Source organism: Geotrypetes seraphini, chromosome 9 (assembly GCF_902459505.1).
Source record: "Geotrypetes seraphini chromosome 9, aGeoSer1.1, whole genome shotgun sequence".
Taxonomy (NCBI): Eukaryota; Metazoa; Chordata; class Amphibia; order Gymnophiona; family Dermophiidae; genus Geotrypetes; species Geotrypetes seraphini.
Window position 1 is genome coordinate 73062877 of NC_047092.1, and position 19943 is coordinate 73082819.

The 19943-nt window shown below is 39.8% G+C and overlaps 2 protein-coding genes across 2 annotated transcripts in view; one reads left to right on the forward strand and one right to left on the reverse strand.

The window, feature by feature from the left end:
* The window catches only part of TAFA2 (TAFA chemokine like family member 2), an 803553-nt gene that overhangs the window by 342966 nt on the left and 440644 nt on the right, over positions 1-19943 (reverse strand). The gene's annotated exons all lie outside the window — the stretch shown is intronic.
* Positions 16132-16706, forward strand: LOC117366414 (heterogeneous nuclear ribonucleoprotein Q-like; the record flags this gene model as incomplete). Its single annotated transcript, XM_033957756.1, is given in 3 exon segments — positions 16132-16238; positions 16240-16264; positions 16266-16706. Coding segments are annotated over 3 exon segments (573 nt in total), but the record flags the coding sequence as incomplete, so codon positions are not given.

A 19943-nucleotide genomic window follows, 5' to 3' on the forward strand; every position in this document is an offset into this window, starting at 1 on the left:
CAATTCTTAGGTTCTTATAATTTGAAATCAGCTCATTTACTTAATATCACCTTCTGGTAGATTACAATTCTTATGATCAATAAATCTGAGATAAAAGCAGCTAAATATACAAATAGGAAATCTACTATCTCCAACATCTAGGTCCCTTTATCAAAAACTTTACCCCAAAATTTACACTTCAGGTATTTATACTACTGGCCAACTTTATATTTATTTACTTGGTTTTGTAGCCATCCTCCAAGGAGCCCAGAACAGGTTACAGAGATACTTTCATAATATATATTGGAGGCATTAGACTAAGGGTTACAGAGGTATATTCACAACTAAACTGGAGACATTAGACTAATGAGACCACTGTAGGTGTTAGAAAATCACACTGCACATAGCAATGAGGCTCTGTTGGTCGGTTGCAGTTACAGTCCGCTGCCGCCTGGCCATTAGGGTCTCAAGGCAGGTAAGCGATGGTTTGAGAATAACATGTTTTTTACATTATTGTTACATTATTATGACATCATCATTACATCTATTCTATTACAGGTGAAATGACATTAAGGTATACTAATATCTACGGTTATAATCTCCTCTAAGTTGTTATATATAAGGTTGGTATTTCCGTTATTTTAATTCCATTATTGATAAATTTTGCATTTTACCTCTGTTATTCAATAAAATTTCATGAAATAAATAAATAGTAGTTGGATTCATCTAGTTCAAACACTGATGGCACTGACATGCTTTTGTATTTCAAGAGCCCCCTTCATCTTGGTCATGTTGAAATTATATACATGAGTTGCTTTTAAGTTACTCTAATGTTCCCTTCTCTGTCAGTTTCCAATTATCCTCTGTCCACCAGGATATGTCCACCAAAGTATTTTCTTTGGGCCACAAAGCACAGTCATCTCCTGAAAGACCCATTAAATGTTACCCAGACAAGTCAATATCCAACCAAAATTTAAAAGTTATTCCATTTAGCAACAGGAGGGACCAGAGGCATACCATGGTCCACCTTAAAAGGTAACTGAATATTTTAGATATGTGGTGCTATCCAGTTAACTTTTACATGATTAACTTGGTCTCATAAATAGCATACTTAAGATAACCAGATAAGTTATAGTAACATAGTAAATGATGGTAGATAAAGACCTGAATGGTCCATCCAGTATGCCCATACGTTATACTCATTAAAAAATACATGATTAGATTAACTTGTCTCTTCTTTGATATTTTTGGGCCATAGACTGTAAAGTCTGGTATTTTCCTAGGTTTCAAATGCTGAAGTTGCTGTGCAAACTCACTCCAGCCTATCCAACCATCACTTTGTTTGCAGGACATCTACCATATAGTTTAGCCAGTAACATCCTCCTGTTCCATATTAGTGGAGTTCACATTGATGCCCACCCAAGCCCATCCTACACCGAATCACCATATATGGAACACAGACCGTGCAAGTCTGTCCAATACCGGCCTTAGTTCTTTAATTTACATCTTTCATTTTCTAATTAGAGATCCTCTATTTTTATCCCACGCTTTTTTGAATTCCATCACCGTTTTTCATTCCACCACTTCTCATGGGAGGGCATTCCAGGCATCTACTACCCTCTCCATGAAGAAGAATTTCCTAACATTGCTCCTAAGTCTTCCTCCATGTAACCTCAAATTATAATAATGGACAATAGAGAGCTATACAGATTTTTAAAAATATAAGTGTCATCAGCATAAAATATCTTATGGACCTCCCTACCTACCGAAATTCCTTGAATTGCATCAGACATTCTGATTAATATTGCAAGGGGCTCAAGAGTGAGGGCAAATAAAAGAGGTCAAAGTGGACAGCCTTGTCTAGTACCCCGATGCAAGGTAATAGGCAAGGAGAGTAGCATTAGGGACCAAATAAATTGCACACATCCAATTAAAATAATTTGTGCCAAAGCCAAAAGATTCCAAAACATGGAATACATAGGGCCATCTATTGAGATTATAGCTGAGTTGTCTTTGTTGAAAGCAGCAAGATATATTATATTGACAAGTCGTCTAATGTTTCTCGGCTCCATGTCTCTCAATAATAAAAACAGTCTGATCTGGGTGTATACATTCTGAAACTGCTTGTTCTATACTTTTACTTGGAATTTTAGTACCATTTTTTCTTCTCTGGAAAATATTTGGTTCTATATTAATGCCTTTCAAGTATTTAAATGTCTGTATCATATCTCTCCTGTCCCTCCTCTCCTCCAGAGTATACATATTTAGGTCTCCCAGTCTATATAGGGCTATCTTTAACTGGCTATATTTAAACAGTTTGATCAGAATATCTGTCTCAGTAATCACTTGCATATAAGCAGATTTCATATCCAGTTATCAAGAACCACAAATCAGACTGCTGAATATTATCTTCACTGTAATCATAACAATGATCAGTCTCCATAGCTGATGGATGGAAATATTTGGATATTGTTGAATGGAGATTTAACTACTCAACCTATTCATGGAATAAAAAAACCACAATAGTATTCAAATCAATAAATATATCACTTTGGACCTCCACATATTTCAAGCAGTCTCATTCTCATTTGAAAAGCAAGTGTTTCTTCCTTATAGCCATTGGCAACAATTCTGATGTATTCCCAAAGAATATAATTATGTTCTATTATAATGCTTTCAGGCAAAAGGCATTTTTAAAGCTCTTACAGTTGCAAACAACTAAACCCAATTTATATAACTTGTCTAGAGGCCATTTCCTATTAAAAGTGGCATGTCCATCTAGTTCTTACAGTTTTTGGGTTTTTTTAACTTATAAGGTCAATAAAATGAATGAGGCACTAAAATCAAACTTACTGAAGAGCAACTACCATCTTCTCTATATAAAATCTTATTGATCCAAAACAATCTTATAGCCTGATTCTCTAGGTTCTCCGCCCCTCCCCCCCCCCCCATAGATATAGAATGAGAGAAACATCTTAGTGAAATAAATTCTTAACATTTTCAGAAAACAAGAAGGCTTCTTATATAATTCTTGCTTGTCATATACAGCAGAAGGCTGAACAGTACTATACTAAACTGTTTTCATGAAATATAATAATTATGTGACTTATTAAGAGGTGAATATTCACAAAGCTACTGAGTGGGAAAATTAACTGCCTAATTCACATTTCTTAAATATTCAGCCCAGTCTGAATATACTAAAAAAGAAAATAAAGTTAACTGGATGAGGCTGTCTGGCTAGCTATTTACCTTTTCAGAGTCACCCAACTAATGTTGCTCAGATGGCATTCAATAATGAAACAGAATTTCCAAAGTGAATCTGATGTCCAGGAACACCCTCAGCACATCTCTATAACTGAGCACTGGAGAGTACATGGAAGGAGCCTGTCCTATAATGGAAGGTAGGGGTCTACTTTCTGTTACAGAAAACTAGCATAACTGGATATTAATGTGCCTAACATTTAATAATAATAACTTTATTTTTCTATACCGCCATAGTCAGATTGACTTCTAGGTGGTTTACATAGAAAGAAGGCTGGACAATCAGCGAATTACACAGTGTGAAGGAAGAAGTTACATAATAATTAGGGAAGCATAGTGAAGGAATACATGAGAGAAGAAGTTACATAATACATTGGGGGTGTAAGGGGAAAGACTATCTGAGAGAGGTCATCTAATTAGGCAAGGAATTTGTCAAATGGAGCGGTTTTAATTGATTTTCGGAATGTGTTGTAGGTCTGTTCGGCTTTATGTATGAGGTTTCCCAGCCAGGATTGCTGTCTGTTTGCTTGGAACATGAAGGTTCTGTCTAGGAAGGATTTGTATTTGCAGTCTGTGATCTTTGGGTATGCAAAGATGCTTTTGTTTCTGGTTGTACGTGTGGGGTTGTGTAAAGTGAAGTGTGCTTGCAAGTAGGAAGGTGCTAGGCCCCAGACATGTTTGTAACAGATGCATGCAAATTTGAACAGTATTCGCGCCTCCATTGGTAACCAGTGTAATTTTTTATAATAGGGGCTGATGTGGTCTTTTTTCTTCAGTCCGAAGATCAAGCGAACTGCAGTGTTTTGCACTAATCTTAATTTTTGTACTGTTTTTTGGGGGATGCCCAGGTAGGCGATGTTGCAGTAATCTAGGGTGGATAGGATCAGCGATTGCACCCTAGATTACTGCAACATCACCTACCTGGGCATCCCCCCAAAAAAACAGTACAAAAATTAAGATTAGTGCAAAACACTGTAGTTCGCTTGATCTTCGGACTGAAGAAAAAAGACCACATCAGCCCCTATTATAAAAAATTACATCTTGCTGTCCTTGTACAATCAATCATTCTTTCCAGACTGGACTATTGTAATTCCATCTATCTAAGTCTAACCACGAAAAATCTTCAAAGACTTCAGCGAATCCAGAACACTGCGGCTAGGTTGATCTTTGCAAAAAGCAAATTCGATCATGTTTCCCCACTTCATTCAAAACTTCACTGGCTTCCAGTGATTTCTAGGATTCACTTTAAATGTACCTGCCTAATTTTCAAGATCCTATATGGCATTCTTCCTCCCCTAATCTCACTATCCTGGAATTCTTCAAGACCTGACACTACCAGATCTGCCCACATATTCAAACTATCTTTCCCCTCATTAAAAGGTGTCATGTATGCAGGTAAATTAGGGAAATCCCTTTTCTTCAAATTCACTGAGCTTTGGAATAACCTCCCTGCCCCGCTGTGGAACCTAGGCTCATTCCAATTATTCCAAAAGCATCTGAAAACCTGGCTTTTCTCCAAAATGTAAAGCTATTTATTTAAAATGTAAAGCTAGCTATCCTCTTCATAACCTCTAATTTCTTATTATGTCCTTCCTTCATTTATTGAATTACCTGTAAACTGTGTCGAGCTCTATCTTTATGGAGATGATGCAGTATACAAACTTAAGGTTTGGTTTGGTTTATGAAAGCTAACCTCTTTTTCCTTATCTTCTCAGCTACTACTTTTGATAACCAAAAGTGGCCATCTTTTCTTCATACTTTCCTTACAAAATGGTTTGTTGCCTTTACAATAGCTCCTTTCAGTTTTGCCTTCTGCTTTCCTACTTCTGCTAGATGTTCCCATCCAGACAATTCTATACTCTCTACACCCGTCTTAATATTAAACTGTAAAAAAGACTCGGATACTGTGAAAAACCAACTGGATATAATGGCAACACTTTCACAAGGGCCCTCCCACCTCCACAATGGTGGAATAATGGTGGAATAACCATTATTCCACCATTGTGGAGGTGGGAGGACCCTTGTCTGAGGCTTTTTCCTCCATTTAGAATTGACATCTCAACCTGCACTTTGGTTTCACTACACCATCAGACTATGTGCATCTGACCATTGTGAAAATGTTGTCATCAATATTAAACTGTACCAGGTGGTGATCACTGGATGCCAGATGATCACGTATCAGAACACTTTCCCCATTTGTAAGCACTAAGTCTAGTATGGTCCCATCCTACGTGGGTTCCATTACTAAGGGCTGGAACAGTTCTTGAAGAGAATCTAGGATCTCCCTAGTTCTAGAAGACTCTACAATAGAGATACCCCAATCAACATCTGGCATATTAAAATCACCTATTTGTAATACTTTCTCTTTTACAGCTTTATTCTGAATATCTACTATTAAATCTCCATCCAATTCTTCTGTCTGTGAAGGAAGCCTGTATATCACACCAATGTAAATACATTTCTATTCCCTCTTTCCAGATTGACCCATAGTGCCTCTTCCTTGCCCTGCAGATCCTACAATTGTGTGGCTTTAATATGATCTCTTACATACTGTAAAATGCCATTCCCCCCCCCCCTCCCTTTCTTCCTACTGTGTCTTTCCTGAACATACTGTAAAATGCCATTTCCCCTCTCCTTTTCTTCCTACCCTGTCTTTCCTGAACAGATTATAGCCCGATATAACTATATTCCTGTCATGGTTCTCCGTGAACTATATCTGTGATTGCCACTAAATCCAGCTCAGCCTCTATCACAGACTCTAAATCCAGAACCATGTTTCCCATACTTTGAAGCATTAGTATATTCTGCATTCCAGGCATTGCCCCTTTTCCCATCTGTGTAGAGGTATTTAGTGATTCACTTACCTGTGGGCTTATACACACCTGAGGGTTTTCATCACCCTGCCCCAATGATTCTAGTTTAAAGACCTCTTCAGTAGGTTAGTCAGTCTGCTGTTGGACACTTTTACGCTCTAAACTTTCCAGTTTTTGCTCAGTTTCCGCTATTTTTTCAGTATGATCTATAGTTACTTCAACCAATTTTGTCAAAGCAAAGGCAAACCCTTGCAATTGCCCAAATAAAAAGTTTTACCCAAATGATCAATAGCAAGCCAAACAGAATCAAGTGTTACTACTTGTGGTTTTCAAAGCATATATTGTTGCAAACATGGCAACCGAAAAATTGCCAAGCCCTACTGCTTGCTTGAAGGTGCAGCTTCACCTACAGTCCTGGAAGATGTCTGCTCATATTCAAGTGGAGTTATCAGGACCATGACATCCTCTCCCCAGTGGAAGCCTGGGAAGACAATTACCTCTGTTCCTCCAACACAACTGAGGTTGAAGCATCAGGGCAGAAGGTGTTTGGTGGGGAGGGAGTCATCTGCATTTCTCAGGACTCAACGATGTCTCTCTAACCAGGGGAGACACCGGCTATTCTCCTTTTAACATTTACCAGTAGCTATCCAACAGAAGATAAAACCAAGGGGGAGCCCATATAAACAAACTCATCTAAAGGACTGACCATGGGGGCTGGAGGTACTTGCCTCATCAATGCACAAAGACCTGCCTTTTCTCTTCTCCATAGTTCCAAAGGCAAAAGTAAAGCAAGAACACAGAGGCCCATATTCTCTAAATGGTGCCTTAAAATGGTACTTTAAAAGAAATTTCAAGGCATCTAATGTTGCCTAAAAGAATGGCGCCAGAATTGTACCTCCAGAGGCACCTGCCAGCACCTAACATCGCTGTAGGTGTGGTTATCACCAGAAGTGCATTAGGTGCTGGTAGGCACCTCAAGAGGCGTGATTCACATCAAAGATAAGTGCCGGAAATGTAGGCCTTGAAAACCCTGGTCTATATTTCCAGTGCCTATCTTTGCCAGAGACACAATTATCTAAATGACACCGTCGTATGATTGACATGCGATCGGCAGCCGCTTTTAAGGTGGCCACTGATAACAACACCAGAGAATCTGGGCCAGAGTGCTCAATGCACCGCCATAGCCAGCATCTTGCTCCACCCCCCACAGCTCTGGAACTCTTTGTTGGAGCAAATGATACAGCTTTGTGTATTTCTATAAAAAAAAAAAAAAGTTAACCAGTAAGCTACTGTAAGTAAAAGTTCTCTCGTCTACTAAAAAAGAAATCTAGAAAGAAGATTATTGTACAATGCTGAGATACATTGCTGAAAATCTTATTCCATAAATTTTTGAAAATGGTTTTTGCTGCTAGAAGTTGAGGGAGAACTGTGATATTGTTTGAACAGGTGTTATCTAAAGCTATGTGACAGAAAAAAAGAAAAAGTTGAAGGGTCATTCTGTCAAAATAAATGAAGTGTAAATCAAAAGAATGTTAGGAGAAATTGCCTGTGTAGTACAAATATAGAGAGATAAGCCAGAGCTCAGTTTATTTATTTATTGGGGATTTATTAACCGCCTTTTTGAAGAGATTCACCCAAGGCGGTATATAGCAAGTTATCTTTAATCCCTAGCACTACTGGTAAGGAATATTCGTCAGCTAGGAAACTATAGTTTAAACTTGGAGGAAGAAATTATGGATTAAATTGATAAATTTATGTTTGTTTAAAAATAAGCAATAGTTTAAGTAAAAGTTTGCTGTGTTTGTTCACAACTCACCCCCCTCCCCCACAAGCCTCTGATTCTTATGTTTTTAAGCTAATTAAAAAGATAGAGGAAAGATATTTCACCACAAGCCTTAATTGAGGACTTTCATTAGGAATGATTAACCATTAGCTAAAGACAAATTCTAGGTCATTTGCAGCTCTTTGTGAAGCAAGTATAAATTATTAACCCTAAATTTTATCACATAAACTTTAAGAACTTTATATTAGTTTAAGTATATCTATTCCCTTAGCCACTTTAAAATAATTCGACTCAAATACTAATCTGCAGACAGCTGTCCAGCGTTTTGCACCACGTGCCACTCGTATAGGGAAAGGCACCCAGAACATTTTTATGTTGTTTTCATCTGGAATCCTTTTCATTTCCAATTAATATCTTTAATAGTGCACTTCTCCCTTCGTATTCGCAGGGGTTAGGTGCAGAGCTGGCCCGCAAATAGAGAAAAATCACAAATAAGTTTTGGGGCCGGCTCTGACCCACCCCCCGCCTCCTTCCTGCGTACCCAGACCTAACCTAGTGGTCTAGCGGTGACGCGGGGCAGGAGTGATCTTCCTGCGCTCCTGCCCCATGCAGAGCCATCATCAAAATGGCTGCCCTAAGTTCCCGTTGTAGTCTCGAGACTACAATGGGAACTCAGGGCTTAAGGAATTAGAGTGCTCCACCAGGTATTCATTTTACCAGCCTGGAAGCAAAAGTTTGATTTAAAAATCTTGTGTAATGACAAGATTTGGGTGATGGAAACGCAAACCAGTAAGATTTGCGTGTATGCATGTTCATTCTATGAAATTCAAAATGAGATACAAGAAAAGCTGGGGCTAAACTAATACTTTAAAACAAATACAACCAAATTTAAAAACAGAACTCTTGCCTCAAACGGCAACCAATGAAGTTGTCTATAATATGAGCCAACATGGTCATATATTTTTAGTCTTGCCTTTATGCCATTATGCAAGGAGGGGGAGGGAGAGTGGCGTTTAGCTTCACTGTTGTGGAGTATATTGCATAGTTAGACTGTAGTTTTCAAGTTTCAAGTTTATTGGTTTTTAATATACTGACCATCAACAAGTATCTAGCTGGTTTACAATAAAAGTTAAAATCAGGGTAAAATTATATTTATCTAATATAATAAAATGTTAGGCCGCGCATGCGCAGTTCCATCGCGTGTGTCCGTTTTCCGTGAGATGTACAGCATCTCAGACTGAAACACTCTCCTCCCCCGAGATGGATGTCGGACACAGCGGCTGTCGGCCCGTGCTGTTTTTTGATCTGCCCTGCTCCTTGCCTGAAGTCCTCTCTCCTCCCCCGAGGCTGATGTCGGACGCGGCGTTTGTCTCCCCCGAGGCGGATGATCTTATGGGAATCAATGTTCTTCGCTCTGCCCTGCTCCTTGCCTTACTATATTTTTAAGTTGAAAGACCAGGCAGCGGCTCCTCTCAGGATCCCCACCTGCGTCGGACGTCCAATGCAGTCGGGGATCTTGAGAGGAGCCGCCGCCGCCGCCGTGTCTTTCAACTTAAAAATATACTAAGGCAAGGAGCAGGGCAGAACGATCTTCAAAATGGCGGCAAATCGATCTCCTTTCCTCCGGGGGGGGGGTCTGGGAGGAGAGGGATCGCGGCCACACCGAGGAGCCCAGCAACTTTCCGCTGTCCGGGACCCGAATCATTTGCCGCCCCCCCCTCTTCCCTTACCGCGGGCACGACTGGCGATTCAAGCAGCGTGTCCAGCAGTCTTCACACGCTGCTTCGGGCCCTTCTACTGCCCTGATTTGCTCTGGCACGTCCGGAGCAAATCAGGGCAGTAGAAGGGCCCGAAGCAGCGTGTGAAGACTGCTGGACACGCTGCTTGAATCGCCATGTGTAGTCGGGCCCGCGGGAAGGGAAGGGGGCGGTGGCGGCAAAGGACTCGGGCCCGCGTTTGTAGTCACGGGACTGTGGGAAGGGAAAGAGGGTAGAGGAAACGCTAATGCAGGCACAGGGAACTGGTGTGGGGGGAGGGAAATGGAAGGGGGAGGGAATGCAGCTTTGCACAGACAGACAGAGGGAGGAAGGAAGACAGAAAGACAAGAAGAAAGACACAGGGGCAGGTGCACAGGGAACTGGTGTGGGGGGAGGGAATGCTGCTTTCGACAGACAGACAGAGGGAGGAAGGGACACAGAAAGACACAGGGGCAGGTGCATAGGGAAATGGTGTGGGGGAAGGAAATGCGGCTTTGGACAGACAGACGGATTAAGGGACACAGAAAGACAAGAAGAAAGACACAGGGGCAGGTGCGAGACAGCGGGAGTCGCGTCAGGAGGGGTGCGGGATGCCGCAGAGGGAAATTTTCCAATGGGTGCAACTGGGTGGCTGTCGGGAGCCTCTGATCACGGGCAGAGCAAGGTAAGTGTATCATAGGGATAAGAAGGAGGAGGGGGAGAAAAAGGAAGGGATGCCTGCTGCTGGACAGGAGGAGAAGGAAAGAGGTGCTGATGGACAGGGGGGAGGTAAAACAAAGGGAGAAGGGCTGCTGCTGCATAAGGAGACCTGTGAAGGGGTGGTGGTGGACACAGGGGAGGTAAAAGGAAGGGAGAATGGACAGGGGGAGCAGGCAAGGGGTGGTGATGGACAGCCAAGGAAAAAGAAAGACAGAAAGAAAGAAAGCGGCTAAGGAGAAAGAGAGAGAGAAAGAAATAAAGAGAGACACACACACATATATTCTAGCACCCGTTAATGTAACGGGCTATAAGACTAGTAGATTATAAAATTAATAAAAGAGAAAGAGAAAAGGGAAGAGTGAACATTAAAGACATTTGACAATGACAGACATAAAAGTGAGGTTAACAAGGAGGGAAGGGGAAAAGTTACATTAAAGTGATGAGAAAAGAGAAAAAATAGCCCCAAACAAACCACAATTTTGAATGTGAGAGGGAAGGGGAGGGAAGGAACAGAGGGAAGGGGACGCTTCATTAAAGCGGTTAGGTGAATGGTGAAAAAAGAATCATCAGTAATAAAAAGCGTCTTGAAATAAGAAAGTTTTCAGATTAGTTTTAAATTTATCAATGAGTTTTTCCTGACGAAGTTGGGATGGCAGAGAGTTCCATAAAGTAGGTGCTACTACAGAAAAGTTGGTTTTTCTAGTATAGAAGAATTTCTTTATAAAGGGAACGGATAGTAAATTTTGGTCAGCAGATCTAAGGGTCCGTGATGGGCAAAATGGAATAAGAAGTTTGTCAAGAAAGGATGGTTGATGGGAAGATTTGATTTTAAAGACCAACATAAGAGTTTTATAAGTGATACGATGTGTAATGGGTAGCCAATGCGCTTCTTTCAAAAGAGGAGTGAAGTGGTCATATTTCCCTAGTTTATATATAAGTTTTATTGCAGTGTTTTGGATGAGCTGAAGACGTCGGGTTTCTTTTTTAGGAATTCCATTGTAAAGAGAATTACAATAATCAAGGTGCGAAATGACTAGGGAATGAACTAGGGTCGTGATTGCTTCGGTTTCAAGGATGGAGGTTAAAGATCGAATAAGTCGTAGTTTGTAGAAGCAGGTTTTTACTACTGAACTGATATGATCGTGAAATGTTAAATCTTTGTCTTTGATGACCCCTAATAATTTTATTTTTGTTTCCATTTTTACAGGCTGAGATTTAAGGTAGATTTTTCCTGTTACTGTTTCGTTAGGATTGGTTGAGAAGAGAATACCACAAGATTTATTAATGTTGAGGGAGAGTTTGTTAGCAAAGAGGCAATCATTTATTTTATCTAATTTTGAATTAATTTCTTGTATATCGGCAATGTTTGTGGAATCTATGGGGTGAAGTATTTGGATGTCATCTGCGTAGGCAAAAATTGTGAAACCTATAGATTGTGCTAAAGTGAGGAGAGGGGACATGAATATATTAAATAGCAGAGGGGATAGAATAGAACCCTGTGGAACACCGTAGGTTTGAAATATAGGTGAAGAAGTTTTGTTGTTTGAGTAAACATTAAAACAATGATCGGTAAAGTATGAGGCGAACCATGAGAGTGCTTGGCCAGTAATACCACAGTCTCTAAGGCGGTCAAGGAGGAGAGAGTGGTCAACAGTGTCGAAGGCGGCAGAAAGATCGAGAGAGATAAGTAGAACAGATTTTCGATGATCAAGGAAATAGTATATAGTAGAGAGAAGTCCTAGTAATGATAGTTCCGTGGAATAAGATGAGCGAAAACCAGTTTGATTGGGGTGTAAGGCATTGGTTTTGTCAAGGAAATCGGCTAGTTGGTTGTAATGATTTTTTTCCGCTATTTTAGAGATGAGAGGCAGATTAGCAATTGGGCGGAAATTTGATAATGAAGTTGGGTCTGAGTTGGGATTTTTTAATTTTGGGTAAACAAGAGCCAATTTCCAGGCTTTTGGAACAAAACTATTAGACAAACTGTTAGTCACCATTTCCAAAAGAAATGGCCCAAAGAGAGGGATGAATTTTTTGAGAATTAATCAAATTAATCAAAGTTCATAATTTTTTTCACAGGACCAATTTAACAGTAATATAAAAATAACAGATATATTTATGGGATAATATCTTACTACAGGAAAGTTAACTGTTGCTCAACAAGTACAGCAAAAAGCACTGGTCGAGCTAAAATATCAAAGCATTTACCTCATGATCCCAGCAGCTTTTAAAGTAAAGTTTCTCTCTTAACTCTAATTAATGGTGGTGGCTAGATTCAGATCTCATGATATTATGGCAACTGTTCCCTCTAAACTGGTCTGAAGTCCTCCAACTGCATCGCTGCCAGTGAGGATTTGTGCTTCAGAGTGTATTTTCAATTACAGGCAGCTTCTCTGGAGTCAAGTTTCAAGTTTCAAGTTTAATACAGATTTGATTAATCGCTTCATCTAAATTCGAAGCGATGTACATAATGATAAAATTACAATATAAAAATAAAATCATAGAAGATAATACTAACAAGGTTAATGACAAATTTGACAAAACTAGGAACAAAAGGAAAATATAGGGAAGAAGTTACAATTTAAATAAAGGTTAAATAAACATATAGGGAAGGCACATAAGGGGAGGGTAAAGATAATAATTTTAATAAGATAAAATTTAAAAGGAAGATAAAAATTGAAAGTGAGACTTGAAAGAATAACTTTAAGAGAATCTCATGATTGTTAAAAGGTCACTTAGAGGCTAGTTAGTTTATGAAGGCATCATTAAAAAGGAAAGTTTTTAGTTTACTTTTAAATTTATCTAAATTAATTTCTTCCAACAGAGTTTACCTGTCCTATACTATTGAAAATGTAATAGTGAAAACAGCACCCCTCACTGGCAGGACTATAGGTGAATGACTCTCGCTCAGCTTAAAGGGAACAGGAATTTTGGCATTTGTTCTAAATCTTCTGAAATGACTATTATTTCAAGAGTAAATGGCTAGTTTGGGAATTTATTCCATTTTGTTTATCTAATGTTTATGTTTATTAAAATTTGATATCCCGCAGAAGCTTACAACAGTTCTCAGAGGCTAACAATAAAACATGTATTCAATAAAGAAAAAGAACTCCTTAACATATAGGGAAAAACCTATGCAATCATCCAAAATAAGAAAAGAAAAAAAAGTGCCAGTATACTTTCTAAAAACACTCTACAAAGAATACATATATGTTGTCTTAATAAATATGATCTTTGAGGAATGTCCTACCCAAAAACTGACTGAAAAAAAAAATAGGACTTAAAGTCTTGAAGGCTTTAAAATTAAATTCAAGATGAATGTTATTAGGAAGTTTATTCCAGGAACTTGATGCTAAATAGAAAAAAAGCTTTATATCTAGTAGATTCCCAGTTTGTTCTTAAGTGATGGCAAAACTAATCTATTGTCTTTTTTTTATTTTTAGTTTTTTTTTATTTATGAATTTAATAGTTAACAATATCAAATGATACCAAGGAAAAAAAGGTTTCTAACACCAAATTTAACAATAACATACAACACAAAAAATCATTTTCAAGTCCACAACAATGAGGAGATATGCTATTTTACAAACTAACAAAATAAGGAAAACTAAGAGATTGTTCTTGATTCATATGAATCTTGACTATTCCCAACTATTTGGGACTCTGACATCCTACCATTTTCTCAGTAATGAATCATTTAAAGGCAAAAGTAAAAACTCATTTCTGTTCGAGCTATTAGAAATTGTTGTAATTGAATGGGATCCCAAAATACATATTCAATGTCTTATATTTTAACAACACTTTCTTAAGCTGCTCCTCCGTATATCCCTCAAACTGTGTCTGTTCCTGTGCCATGATAGTTTCAACTCCGAGCTTACTAAAAAAATGGCTAGTATTGATAAATATTCTGTTCAGGCTACTGCAATTCTGATAGTAAATATTCTAGTCTGAACGTATATAAAGATTGTGTGTCTCTTACTATATTCCAAAAAGACGCCTCAGCCCCACCACTCCACCGCTGTGTTAGTTTATACTGCGGGAAGTCTATTGTGGTGCCTCATCATTAACATAGTAACATAGTAACATAGTAGATGACGGCAGATAAAGACCCGAATGGTCCATCCAGTCTGCCCAACCTGATTCAATTTAAATTTTTTTTTTTTTTTTAAATTTTATTTTAAATTTTTTTTTTTTTTTCTTCTTAGCTATTTCTGGGCGAGAATCCAAAGCTTTACCCGGTACTATGCTTGGGTTCCAACTGCCAAAATCTCTGTTAAGACTTAGCTATTTCTGGGCGAGAATCCAAAGCTTTACCCGGTACTATGCTTGGGTTCCAACTGCCGAAATCTCTGTTAAGACTTACTCCAGCCCATCTACACCCTCCCAGCCATTGAAGCCCTCCCCTGCCCATCCTCCACCAAACGGCCATACACAGACACAGACCATACAAGTCTGCCCAGTAACTGGCCTAGTTCAATATTTAATATTATTTTCTGATTCTAAATCTTCTGTGTTCATCCCACGCTTCTTTGAACTCAGTCACAGTTTTACTCTCCACCACCTCTCTCGGGAGCGCATTCCAGGCATCCACCACCCTCTCCATAAAGTAGAATTTCCTAACATTGCCCCTGAATCTACCACCCCTCAACCTCAAATTATGTCCTCTGGTTTTACCATTTTCCTTTCTCTGGAAAAGATTTTGTTCTACATTAATACCCTTTAAGTATTTGAACGTCTGAATCATATCTCCCCTGTCTCTCCTTTCCTCTAGGGTATACATATTCAGGGCTGTCAATTTGGCTGTCAATTTGTAAATGTTATTAGTGTTTTTATCTTATTTCTTTTTTCTTTTGTTTTTCTGTATTTTATAGAATAAATATTTTAAATAACTTCATCACTTCAATGCTGTGCTGAATGTTTCAAAAGCAATAAATACTTATCTCAGCCAAACACCTGGGAGTCAGACCCGACATGTTTCACACTAACAAGTGTTTTATCAAGGGTCTCCCTGCAAAATATAGAATAGAAGCTGTCACATTCGATTGTGCCCTGCCCCTCTCCTAACAAAAACTTAGTAAATTGATACAGTCACCAAGGCTGCCGCTGTCATCCGACTCCAGTCTTCCTGTGAGAAAAGATGGCGGCGGCGTCCTTGGCTCCAGATTTAAATACTCCCTCTCAAGCTAACAATGTACCCGCCCCCTGCAGCTCATTGGCCCAACCAAAATTACATCACCGATCCCCACTCGATTTCACTATTCAGCCCACGGGGTTCAATGGTGTCCAACATAAAAATAAATCTTTGTTCGCTCTCGTTAAGCTTAACCTGATCGCCCCCTCCATCCCACCCTAACACTTTATTAATAACACGCCATCTTAAATCACTTGTAGTATGTTTTGCTCTCAACCAGTGTTCTACCAGGGGTGCTTGTGCTACCTTGTTGAAAATACGGGATTTATGTTCTGTCAGCCGTGTTTTTATCTTTCTATTAGTGCGACCCACATATATAAGGCGGAAAGGACAGATGATGGCATATCCTTAAGATCTAGACATAACACCGATTGTAACACCCAGGGTGTAGTATATGCCATCATCTGTCCTTGCGACCTCATATATGTGGGTTGCACTAATAGAAAGATAAAAACACAGCTGACAGAACATAAATCCCGTTCCAAGGCCTTGGATGTTGCAGTCGGCGTGAACTCGGCCACCATCTTAGAACAGCCACTCTTGCCTGTCAGGGAGCAGGGGCAGTTGTTGCACGCGAGACGCGCTCGTCCGGAGGGAAGAGAAGAGAGAGCGGATCAGTTTCGAGGTCCTCACGGCCCGTGTCTGAGGATGGAAGGAAACATGGCTACTGAACACGTGAATGGGACTGAAGAGGCCATGGATACTTCTGCTCTAGTTACACATTCTGAGTATTTACAGACATTGCTTGATGCTGGCTGAAAAACTAGACAAAATTTACATATGCTGGGTTAGTTGCACATAGTGACCTGGATGAAAGAGGTTTTGAAGCTTTAAAGGAATTTAATGAAGATGGTGCTTTAGCAGTGCTGCAATATTTTAAGGACATTGATCTCTCACATGTTCAGAACAAAAGTGCCTTTTTATGTGGAGTTATGAAAACATACAGGCAAAGAGAGAAACAGGGGACCAAAGTGGCAGATCCCAGCAAAGGGCCAAATGAGTCAAAAATAAAGGCTCTCTCAGAAAGGACAGGGTACACACTAGATTTGACCACTGGAGAAAGAAAGTATGGTGGTCCGCCTCCAGATATTGTACATTCAGGACATCAGCCTTCAGTTGGTACTGAGATTCCAAGAGATCTTTTTGAGGATGAACTTATTCCATTATTTGAGAAAGCTGGACCTATTTGGGATCTACATTTAATGATGGATTCCCTGACTGACCTAAACAGGGAGGGAAAGGAAGGAATGAAAGGAGATGCCAAGGCATGGAGGTAAGAGAGGGAGGAAGGTATGCCAGACCAAGGGGAAATGAAGGAGGAGATGCCAGGGCATGTAGGGAAGGAGGAAGGTTTGCCAGACCAAGGGAAATGGAAGGGGGAAAGGAAGGAGGAGATGTCAGAGCATGGAGGGGGAGGGAGAGATAGAAACATAGAAAGATGACAGCAGAAAAGGGCTACAGCCCACCAAGTCTGCCCACTCTACTGACCCACCCCCTTACTAGGCCTCTGTAGGGATCCCACGTAATGTCCAATTTATTCTTAAAGTCAAGCACGCTAGTGGCCTTGGTCACCTGCTCCAGAAGCTTGTTCCAGCGACCCACCACTCTTTCCATGAAAAAGTACTTCCTGGCATCACCCTTAAATTTCCCTCCTCTGAGTTTGAGTGGATGCCCTCTAGTGGCCGAGGGTCCCCTGAGTAGGAAGATGTCATCTTCCACCTCGTCACGACCTGTGATGTACTTAAACGTCTATCATGGAAGAAAAGGAAAGAGATGCCAGGGAAGGGAAGGAGACAGAGATGCCAGACCATGGAGTGGGAAGGAAAGAAAGGAGAAGAGAAAAATGCCAGAGATAGGGAAGGGAAGAGAGCGAGAGAGAAAAGGAGAGGTGGCAGAGCCGAAAGAAGAGAAGGGGCACAGGATAGACAGTTTATGGAAGGAGCATAGAAAGAAGGAAGATGCCATATGGAACAAGGAGAGGGTGGACAGTGAATGGAAGGGGATGATGCTGCATGGAAGGGAGAGAGAGGACAGATGCTGGCTAGAAAGAAGAGAGTGACGACAAGATGATTAAAGCATAAATGACAAAGGGTAGAAAAAATGATTTTTTTTTGTTGCTTTAAAATAAAATAGTATTGTAGTTGTATTGATAAAAACTTTTAAACAGGAAATAAGGTAATCTTTTTATCGGACTAATTTTAATACTTTTTTTCCCCACTAACTTTTAGACACCAAAACCCCCTTTCTCAGGTCAGGACAGTATAATGTCACAGCAGTATACTATATTGACCTAAAGGAGACTATAGCCTCTGAAAGTTAATTGGAAATGGATTAGTCCAATAAAATGGTATATTCTTTTTTTTCAATTTTTGATTCATTTCTATTTGTTAATTTGTAAAGTGGTGATTGTCAGTTTCTTCAAATTTACAACTGCTATATTTATATTTTGCAGAGTATTATTGTGTCATTGTTTCTGTGCTGTTTCACTGCATGCAATTTGGCTTCTTTGCGGTTCAGTTTAAACTTTTACATATTTCTATTTTTAGTTTGTGATTACTTATTCCATACTGGGTAAAAATATATCTGTGTTCTGTGTGTTTGAAAGACATGGTTTTCTCTTAGCGTTGATTAGTCTTGTTTGGCGAAATGCATTGGGCATGGTTCTTGGGAGCATCTTGAATAAACCTGATTTGATTCTCCTTTTGTCTGCCGATCTTCTTTTGTTTCATGTTGGATTCTTTGGTGGACTGCTTGCCTTGTTGTTTCGTTACAAGTTACTATACATGGAGTGGAACGTACTAGAGGAGTTACAGTTTTGGTTGTTTATACATACATATGGGTTATGGTTGGTCGACATGGAGTGAGGCAGTTGAGAGGAATTGTAAACTTGGTCATTAATATAGATTTATATTTTGGATAGTATTACTGCTTTACAATATATTTGAACACTTTTATATATGTGTGGAAAGGGTTCATAGTTAAAGTCCTGAGTAAGTAGGTGGAAAGGGAAGGAAGGGGGATTTGTTCAGAGATGTTTGGGAGTTGAATAGAAGAGAAACTGTGCACTGGTATGCAAATCTTTCTTTGTTTTGAATAATTAAAAAAAAGAAATACAAGTGGAAATAAGTAAATATGAAAACCGATAAATGGAGGTGGGGCGGGGCAGGGCCAGGGGGGCCCAATGTACTTGTGTGCCTAGGGACCCTCGAAGAATTAATCCTGCCCTAGTCAGAGGTGTACAGCAACCCTGAAATGGATTGGGATCCTGAAGCAGCGAGTATGAAAGGTCTGTGAGGAAAATTACTAAAAGCCTGTAACAAACTAATATTGCTTAAGAGAGTGAGAGAAATGCTTAGAGGGCTTATGAATGTTTCTTGCATAATTTTGAGTCTGAGAGACCAGTTAAAAGCCATGTTGGTGGGGGGTTGGGCAAAGGCAGGTCTTTGTTCCTTAAAAGAAACTTTAAAGGTAGTCCAGAGGCCTGACAGTTATATGAACCAGGGAGGAATTAAAGACCATCATTGATAGAGGGTGGTGTAGGTTCCTTATTCCACTGCCCAGAACTCAGCTGATTAACTTGGAGAAATACCTTATTCAGGGAATCAGGAGCTCTTGTTTCCTGGAGTGCCTTTAAACGTGCAGGCTGTATTAAAAGCCATACCTAAAGAGAGAAGCAGAGTAGAATCAGTGCTGGGAGGCTATTAGGGCCTACCCAGGCTGTCCAGGGATTCCTGGACTTGTGAACTTTAAAGCCAAAAAGCTGCAAGGACTGAGATATAAGTGGCAGCTGAACTCTGCCTGGCTCGAAGTCAGTTTGGACATTTTTTTTCTTTCTTCTTTTGTTTATGCTGGCCTTCTGAGAAGTGTTTATCAGAGGACAGAATTGCGGCTGCCTAGGTGGCTTATATAAATGAAACTATGCAATGTCTGCTAATAAGACATTTTTGTTCCACTACCTGATTTTCTTTTTTATTTCTCTGCTGCCAGTATTCAGTGGTCTCCATAAAACCGCTCTGCTATGTGCCTACGACGGGAGCTAGGATGAGGGAGTGCTAACCAAATTCCTCAGCCCCGTCACAATATGTTCTTGTCTTAATCCTCTGTAAAACCCTATTTTTTAAGCATTGTATTCTCGCCTAGAATTTATGATAAGCGTGTAATCAATTTTAAATAAACTATGAAACTGTCTCTCTTCCACTTTCCCTGTGTCAGTCTTCTCCAAAATTATTTTCCAGGTTGGCTTTTCAATTTCATCTTGTCTTTTTACTTCCTTTCATTTCTCTACATCTTTGTGGCACTGATCTTTCATTTTATGTTCCTTCCCCCCCCCCCACCCCACATACATACTTTTCTGTTCTCTGCATTTATCTCCCCCTCTAGTGCTTAGTATCCGTTTCATTCCTCATCTACCTCACTTCCTCTCCAGTACTCCCATAGCCCCCTATGTGTCTCCGTCTCCC